The 9,448-nt window shown below is 44.1% G+C and overlaps 1 protein-coding gene across 1 annotated transcript; it reads left to right on the forward strand.

Moving 5' to 3' along the window:
- The first annotated feature begins 1,274 nt into the window (after positions 1 to 1,274).
- Positions 1,275 to 8,634, forward strand: spcs3 (signal peptidase complex subunit 3). Its single transcript, XM_044186255.1, has 5 exons — positions 1,275 to 1,538; positions 2,654 to 2,727; positions 4,585 to 4,661; positions 5,728 to 5,843; positions 8,347 to 8,634. The coding sequence occupies exons 1-5, from the start codon at positions 1,396 to 1,398 to the stop codon at positions 8,477 to 8,479; spliced, it is 543 nt and encodes a 180-aa protein (XP_044042190.1). The 5' UTR covers positions 1,275 to 1,395; the 3' UTR covers positions 8,480 to 8,634.
- The last annotated feature ends 814 nt before the right edge of the window (positions 8,635 to 9,448 follow it).

Below are 9,448 nucleotides of genomic sequence, written 5' to 3' on the forward strand. Positions count from 1 at the left end.
TGGCCAAGGCTTGGAGCCTTTGTTTGGCAGTTTCGAGTGCTTCAGGTATGGGCATCTGGTTGTACTTCTTGGGTGCTTGCTTTCTCATTGCACCTCTCTCGGCCTCTATCAGTTGGCTCACTTCTCTCCGGGCCTCCTTGATTTTTGCCTCCAGCCTTCATTTCCATGGTGGGTACTGTTTCTCATGGCTCCCATAGTTGCTCTTATAGCCAAGCATCTCGAGGATCACTGCTGAGGCGTATATCAGCTCACTGGTTTCAGTGATGGTTGTGGTAGGGATCGCACTCAATGCTGCATTCACATCTTCTCTTTCTGATGGTACTTCACTTAGCCGTTGTAACTGGTGTCGGGGTTGCCTTGCATTCATTCTCGCCATGATCTTATCTTTCAGGTCCATTGCAGCCTTGTTCAGCGTGATTGCACTTGTTGGGGCTTCATACACAATCTCCGGTTGGGGAGCCGCCGCTGGCTCCCCTCTGACCTGTAGTCCTGGCTCCCCCTTGCCGTAGCATTTGTGTTGTATCTCGTCAAACTCAAGTTGTGATAGCAGTTGCCGCTTGTGGATGTTGGAACACTGAGCTACTAGTTGCTTCTCTGTAAGCCATATACATATATATATATATATATATATATATATATATATATATATATATATATATATATATATCAACGGCGTTGTGTTTATATACAATTTTCCATCCCCAAAGGGGCGCGGCCAAGACGTTTTGCGAAGTACCCGTATGTGCCGGTCTGCTGTTATGTTGTTCTTGAATTTGTTATGAATAAAGTTATGGGAAAAAGCATACGCCTCTTCCGCTTACTCATCGCTCGCATTTCAATTTCTTTTCTGTTCCTGTTTGCTGTTGCATCAAGTTAACGACGATACAAACAGAAACGGAAGTACACCCATTTTGCCTTTCCCAGAGGAGATTAAACAATCTTTAAGAACAAGACTACAACTGCAATGACTTGAATACATTTTTTATTACAGGAGATTCTTTCGAGTTGCTAGTCCAAAATTTCTGTTTGAGAATTCTGTTGCACTTTTTTTGTCAGCCTGTTGCAAACATTAATTACACAGATAAGTAGCGATTCTCTCTTGGGCTGCTTGAATGTACACAACTAAAATCACATTCTAGAGTGTATTTTCATATACAAAATCATCCCTTTTATCTTACTATATTTCTTTCGATGACAAGAACGGCCCAACATCCAAAACACACGTGAAAATTTTATTTTGAAACGCATGAACAGGAAGTAACAAGTGAGTCAAATAAAACTTGATTCTATTTTTTGTACACAGTAGCTAGCTACCGCGTGCAACCTATGCGATACATCTCTTATTGAATTGCTGTTATTTTTTAACATTCCCGTAGTTGTAGCTGTTATTTAAAGATGAATACGGTTCTGTCGAGAGCTAACTCTTTGTTCGCCTTCTCTCTGAGCGTCATGGCGGCCTTAACTTTCGGCTGTTTCATCACGACAGCCTTCAAAGACAGAAGAGTTCCTGTGGACATCCACGTCTCGAAAGTCATGCTGTAAGATTCGTTGTCGAGCATCGTGTGTAACAGCTGTTAGCATTCAGTGCTTTCCCAGTGTGCTATGTATGCACTGCATTACAGCGTGAGCTGTGTAACATGTTACTGACGCTTTAACGCCGCTAACGGGGAGGCAGTTCTGAACACACAGCTTGCAGGGCCTTCTGTCAAACTTGACACTGATATTTCCTGTGCTTGAAACTCTCTGGTTCTGGTTCTGGGACTGGGACAGGGACTGGGACTGGGACAGGGACTGGGATTGGGACAGAGACTGACTGGGACTGGGACTGGTACAGGTTGACAGGTCTTGAACTGTGAATGGAGCCTGAAGGCAGACAAGCCAGAAGTGCTTGTAGTGAGGAACGTTGTTGAAGTGCTCTGTTGAACAGCTCACAGCTGAATGAATGAACGCAGGTCACAGTCTTATACAGTTCACATACTCTTTGATGACACATGTCCTGAATTAGATCACTGTATTATTCATTTTACATTGCATTTAGCCAAAAACGTTCATTTATCCAAAATCCCATATCCCATTTGCTTAAATCGTGTTGGCATCTGTATCAAACCTTTTGCAACAACTCTCAGCCGTACTAAACTATTCAACTAAATAAACAATTTAATGCGTCAGAAAATCTTCCACTTCAGTACTGAAGTTCGCAGTTAGAAAAAGGAATGGAAACAGGTCAGCTAATTGTAAAACAAAAGCTTTTATTTAACAGTTAGATTCTTGCTTTTGTAGGAAATGCAAGTAACAATAAAATCATCTTAACATAAATAAACTTGTGATGAATGAAATTCATGCTAATAACTGCATTACGAAGTATACATACACATACACGCTCGTAGACATTTAGAATTTCTTTAACTCACAGCCTGTGATTGAATTTCAACAAACCGTCCTCTGACAATCTGTAATCTATAAATCAAAGCTGCTGTGTATATTGATAGCAGTCTGAACCAATGTTAGCATAGCCCAAACCCTCCCCCCCAGTCACAGTTAAATGTCTTCCGCATCACTTCTGTACCCTCAGTCTTCTTGCTGACACTTTAGGCTTCCTGTTTCCTCCGTCACATCTCTTCCTTCAGCTCCCTTCTCTCTCCCTGTGTTACAGGAAGAACGTTGATGACTTCACAGGACCCAGAGAGCGCAGTGATCTGGGTTTCATCACCTTTGACCTCTCAGCTGATATCCTTTAGAATACTGCTACTCGAACGTACGCGTGCTGTGGTGTGCAGTGCGGTGGCCATCAGCCAGCGTCAGCCGCTCTGTCGGGCAGCTGCGCACTTGTTTGCCAGGTTCTAATCTCGAGTGAGTCTTATTTAGTGACATCTGATCATGAAATGCACAGTTGTTGTGGTTCCTTTTCTTCTTTTCAAGAATCAAGCCAGAAATATGGTAAAAGGTATTGTCTCCCAACAGGGCCCCCCGGGTCGAGAGAATCCATTTTAATAAGAGCACTGTCTATGTGATCCCACAGATCCGTAGGATCTACCGTATATAGGCCTCCAGCATGACTGCCACAGTGCTGCTCGTGCCTGTGCGTTTATTCAGACGTCTGGACGTTCATTGTTTTCAATACTGGCCTATGTGCAGAGACAACAGAAGAATTCGTAACTGTGAGCTTAGTATTGGCTGCTGGTTTGACCGCTCACCAACACGGCCAGCGGGTGGCGCTGCAGCAGTGCCACACAGCTCACGGAGCTGATTAAGATACTTTAAAACGCTTAGAGACAGACTGATGCAGTTTGCATCAAACATGTATTGCACTCCTTCTCAGTCACAACTCAGTCAGATCTGAACTCACACGTCCAGAGGACATCGTCGTCTCTGACGTCCGTCCAGAATAAACCTCCAGAAACCAGTTTAGACACCAGAGAAGAAAGCGGCTGCAGAACCTGCCTGAGAATCCTGCTGTTTCTAAGTTTCCTTCAGTCTCACAGTGATCCAGAGACAGCTGTCTGTCCGTCCACGGGTCCACTGCAGACAGGAGCTGCTGACTGCTGGTTCAGCTGCTCTGATGGGACAGTCTGACTACATGTCAACACATACAGGTTGAAACACGGGACTCCAGTTATAGCTCACAGCTAACTCACTGACTCCATGGCAACATTATACTTCCTGTTTACATCCCCCAAAGTAATATGGGAACTGTAGTTCTGAAACTTAAAGCTCCAGTGTGGAACATTTAGGAGGAGCTGTTGGCAGAAATTGAATATAATATTTCTAAGTATGTTAATGTATGTGTAATGCCATTACCTTTAGAATCAGCCCTTTATATCTACAGAGGGAGCGGGTCCCCTTCCACGGTGGTCGCCATGTTGCACCGCCATGTTTCTACAGCAGCCCAAAGGGGACAAACCAAACACCGGCTCTAGAGAGGGCTGTTTGCGAGTTTCGTGGCCACCATAATTTCTCCTCCACGCCTGGAAGGGGAGGGTGAGGCGAGCGGGATTCAAATGGTTGCAGTTTCACCGCTAGATGCCACTAAACCCTGCACACGGGACCTTTAACAGCACAATTATCCTTCAAATAGAAGTAACACAAAGAATAATAATAGGAGTGACAAAAACCTTTTTCGTGTTGCACTATCTCCATATAGTTTTTGACAGTACCAAGACTTTCTTCTATTCCTGGATCACTGACACTCTCCTCTATCCATTCATACACAGATATTTACTGTGTGTTAAAAAACCTGTGGACATTTAGGCAAAAAACAAGTTTCATCTGAGAGATGTCTGCCTCCACCCCAATACAATGGAGGTGAATGACAATTTGCTATTGGTGATCAGAGCATAAAAGTGGCATTTAATGAAATCTTTCCAGAATCAGGATAATCCACAGACCTCACCGTGAGCAGTTTCTACAGACGTCCCTAAAAAGCAGACTGGCGTCTCTGTGTTCTGTAATAGCAGTTTGACCCCTGAGTTTATGCTCTGTTGCTATGGTGTTGACGTGGTCCCTGTGTAGTGAGAGACGGTGTAAAAAGACAGGGTTCCAGCAGGGTAAATGTCTGTTCTCTTATTGTTCCTCAACCTTTCCTACATCTGCAGCCAATTTTTGACTGGAACGTTAAACAGCTGTTTCTCTATCTGTCTGCTGAGTACGCCACAAAGAGCAATGTAAGTCATAGTACACACACACACACACACACACACACACAGGCACGTTATTGGTCTTTCATCAAGAAGTGGAATTATGAGCAGGTCGTGTTCTTCAGGTCCGCATGTGATCAGTGATACTGCAGTTCTGTCCCACAGACAGCAGCCAGCTTTCTGTTGAAACGATCCTTTCATTCTGTCTGCAAACGGCCTGAAACTGGTTCATGTCCCTGGTTTTGTGGCGGGGTGTATATGTGGGTCTGCCACGAATAGGAAAACTATGTATGTCTTCAATATTAATCAACAATGTCCAGTGTAAAATCCCTGCATTTACAATGCTGTTGTAGTAAGACACACATTAGGTCCAGCAGCTGTCTCGTGTCCTACAGAGCTCGTAATGGTCCGTTTTTGCTGAGCCTTCAGAGCGGCTTCTTCCTGCAGCGCTGTACCGGCCTGCTTTATGTTGAGAGCTGTTTCCAAACTGAACATAGATAAACTCATACCTTTCTGACCCTTCCAAGCTTTGGAACGGTACAAGATGTGGCAGAGCTGTTGTACTGCTGCTTAATAAAGCGGCCGCTGAGTGGATATGTCAATATATGGAATACAATACGTAATATATATTGTATTCATTTAACAAATACATATAATCACAACAAATGTCATTTTATGTTTAGCGTGGCTGTGCTCAGAGCGCCAAGAAAATACATCTGAAAAACTCAACAGCCACGTCTGTTTCCAGAGATCCTGACCCGGGTCCGCAGTTTCATGTGGGAACTATCGGGAGAAAGAAAATCCTATTTTCTTGGCGCTCTGAGCTTCACAAGCCGAGGGCCACGTAGTCCCGTTATATTCAAACATGCAGACATCTCCAAAGCTCTGCAGCTCACACCCAAACTATCCAGATGATGAACAGCTGTACAGGTGAGAGGAGGAATACGCATTTTAGGTTCCCTTTAACATTGTCCACGGATAACGGATGAAAATGAGCTTACTGTCTCATTACAGTTTTTCTGTTGATCAATGGACATTGTGTGTGTGTGTGTGTGTGTGTGTGTGTGTGTGTGTGTGTGTGTGTGTGTGTCAGTCTCTGAACCAAGTGGTGCTGTGGGATAAGATCGTCCTTCGAGGTGAAAACACCAAACTGAACCTCAGAGACATGAAGTCCAAATACTTCTTCTTTGATGACGGGAACGGACTCAGGTTAGACACACACACACACACACACACACACACACACACACACACACACACACACAGTACAGCTTTCACAGTACATTTCATGGCAATGTGCCCATTAGGTTTGGATATTTCTCATGACATTGGTGCTGGATAAAATAAGATTCACCAATCTTTTGGCTCCGTGAATAAAAAGTACCTTTTTGGAGGTACTTGTACTTTTGAGTATTTCCATTTTCTGCTATTTTACACCTGTACTTCACTCTGTTTTAGAGAGAAATATGGTACTGTTTACTTCACACTTTCTTAGTTGCTAATTACCTTTCAGATGAAGTTTTGACACATTTTACACAGACAACCTATCAGGAGTGTATGAAACCATACATTGTTTAGGATTAAACTTCCCGACAGTATATAAAAATACTATAAATATACTAGCGCCACCTCCACCAGCTACAACATGAAAATGCTCCTTACATGTTATTAGTAAGAAAGTATCAAAAGTTAAAGTACACAATAAGCAGCGTGAAATCGCTGAATCACGTTATCGGATTATGTACATTCTGTTGTTTAAACTCGTTTACTAAAGTGAAGGATCTGAAGACTTGTCGCACCACTGCTCCCGCTCATGTACCTGCGCGGGATCCACCACCTGAATTACATTGTGAGCACACAGACTTGAATGTGTCATCATGTGTCCTCATGTCTGTGGCCGTGTCTCTGAAGAGTACTGGAGCGTCCGTGCAAAACACAACGTGTGCTATTTTTCAAAGCAGGCAAACATAGTTCACATCAGAGCAGAGTCCACGCCAGATCTTACAACACACACAAAGCCAACAGTAAACACAAAGGCCCCAGCAGTCCACACACTAAATGAATTGGACCAAAGAAAGTTAAAGCCAGTCAGAAGACGTATGTAACCGTTCTCTCAGTCAGTCCAGTCTTGAATGGGCGGAGCCACGCTACCTCTCCACTTACAGAAAATCATCTCATTGGCAAAAGCCATAGACGGCAACTTGATGCTGCGGATTGGGTCTAAACAGAACCCCCCTTATACGTTTTTGTCAGAACACACTCATTTTCTCGAATGCATCAACCAAAAACCTTCACCTACATGTAGGTGAGCCCTCTTATTCACAGTACAGGTACAGCGACACCAGTGGAGCCTTCTGGATCGTTCCATTCATTACCGCTTGTACTGCAGCTTCGATCCATGGTCCAAACTCTTCAAAGCCTGGAGAGCAGATGTTATTTCACCAGGGCCTTCTGTGATAGTTTGTGTGCTTAAATTGAGATATCTCTCTCAGTAGGAGGCCTTGGGTGGTTCTTAGCCTGGTTCCTAAAAGCAGTAATGCCCTCCTGTTCCTCAGCCATGGCAGTTGATTGGGGAGATCTGAGTTAAAATCTGCGAATGATTTAAACCATTTATCATTATAGAAATCACTAACTTTGTCAGTCGTCCACCTGTACAAATTGTGCAAATCCCAAATTGGCATCCACGCAGCCTGTGCAGCGGATTCTTTTGTATAGCGATGTAGCTTCTTCCAGATAGAATAGACAAACTTAGACAGGGTGAGGATGACCTGTGATCTGAAGTTTAATAAAAGGAAGTATTTGAACTGACGGATGGCTTAGGCTTAGTCGTAGCCTGGCATCACCAGACTAATTCGCAAATGTGTATTACAACCAATCAGAGCAAAGAAATATGTTGAGTGACACATGCAAGTTGTGGCGGTGCTTGGTCCGTTTTCAACAGCAGAAAAAAAAAAGGCAGCCTGGTCACAAACTTTCTCAAATTACTGCTAAACAGTACAATAAAAGGTGTTTCTCAAAACATTTGAGGCGGGAAACATGCAGTAGCAGAATCTTGATTCATATTTGATCAGCACTGCCTAGTTTGATAGTTTGATCAGATTTTCGTGAGCCTGGTGCCTTGCGCAATATCAACCAGTCAGAGCAGCAAAACGTGTGACTTGTGACTTTTCAAATCTGAACTGGTAACCTCCTCTGTCAGTCATCGTATCAAACCCGCCCCATATTAGATAAATGGCTGTGATTGGCCTGACCAAATCCAGGACGGGTGGATATCTGTCTGAATGGGAGACGGGCCGGACGCATCTGCCAGAGAAAATGAAACATGAGCTCGGCAGATTGGTCTGGTTTCCAGGCTAGACCAATCTCCAGAAATACTGGGTCCTACATTTCCCATAATTCAACTCAATAGCATCTTATTAGAGCCTCCCTGCCTGATAAATGCCCACATCTTTCAGTTTGTAGCACAGACTTAACTCAGCCCAAGCTGAGATAACCCTGATGACATCACTATGACATCATCAGAGTTATTTTCCCAGTCTTGACATTATACTGTTTTCAGAGGCGTACTCCTCATGACGACTAAACTGAACTTCATGAGTTGAATTGGCGGAGTGCCCTTTTAAAGCTTGTGAATATCATCATAAAATCTGAAGTGCTCATTTTTACACTTTGTACATCTGTTATGTAATGTGACTTTCTGTCTCGTCTCCAGGGCCAATAAGAACATCACTCTGACGCTGTCCTGGAACGTGGTTCCCAACGCTGGAATCCTGCCTCTGGTGGTTGGGAGTGGACACATCAGCCTCCCTTTCCCAGATTCATACGAGACCACCAAGAGCTATTAGACAGACGGGAACACACACCCAGCCAGTTTCAGCACACACTGTACACACACATACACACACAGACTGATGACTCGCACACACTGTACACACACACACTGGCGTTTCTTCGTACATGTAAACGCGTTTTTGGTTTGTAATAAAAGTTGAGATTGGAACATCTGTGTCTTTGTAAGGATTTTTAAATAATAGCAACTAAACCATCCAAATCACTCTCCTGCATGCAGACATTGTTGGAACATGTCAGAGTGCAGTGCTGTTAACAGCTCCTGTACACTCACCTAACACCAAATTCATTCCCACTGTGAACAAGACAAAGAAGCGTTTGTGCAGTGCCAGTGTTAAGGTGTGCGCTGCATTAACAGGTTTCATGGCGATGCTGAGTGTTGACTTTGAAATGACTGGATGAAACTGTGACATCATCAGTCCAGTTAAGGATTGGGCCTTTTCATTGGTGCAGGGGTCTGCTGTGTTTAACACCATCAGAGTGAATGCATTCATGGCACAGTGTGAAATAAAAGAAAAGGTTATCCAGAGGAAAAAGTAATGCCTCGGAGATGCAGCCGTCTGTCTCCGTCTCATTTTCTCTTTAAACTGGTTTTGGTTTAGACGGTTCGACATCCTGCCCAGCAGAACCCCAGTGAGCGAGGAAGTGCTCTGAACTGTCAGCTGTGTGGTTTTCCCAGCAGGTTTCTCCCTCAACGTAAACCGGGACCGCCCTGCTCAGCTTACGAGATGCTTTTTTTATTTATTATAATCTTTTTTCCCCCCCATTCTTTCATACACCTTTCCACAAATCCTCCTGAGAAAAGTGACGTGTCTGGCAAACGCAAAGTGCTGGACTTTACCGCCAGGCCGCGCCGGTTTTTCCACGCGTCTGAAAGCAGCCAGGCTGGACCAGCGAAGGCCGGACCAGCGAAGGACGGTGTGCTCCAGACCCTCCAACCCGCCGTTCATCTGATGCAGCAGCAC

This window comes from Siniperca chuatsi, linkage group LG3, assembly GCF_020085105.1.
Source record: "Siniperca chuatsi isolate FFG_IHB_CAS linkage group LG3, ASM2008510v1, whole genome shotgun sequence".
Taxonomy (NCBI): Eukaryota; Metazoa; Chordata; class Actinopteri; order Centrarchiformes; family Sinipercidae; genus Siniperca; species Siniperca chuatsi.

Coding starts and splice junctions, on each gene's coding strand:
- spcs3 (XM_044186255.1), top strand. CDS start 1,396: ATGAATACGGTTCTGTCGAGAGCTAACTCTTTGTTCGCCTTCTCTCTG. Junction 1,539..2,653: donor CACGTCTCGAAAGTCATGCT/GTAAGATTCGTT, acceptor CCTGTGTTACAG/GAAGAACGTTGATGACTTCA. Junction 4,662..5,727: donor AGTACGCCACAAAGAGCAAT/GTAAGTCATAGT, acceptor TGTGTGTGTCAG/TCTCTGAACCAAGTGGTGCT.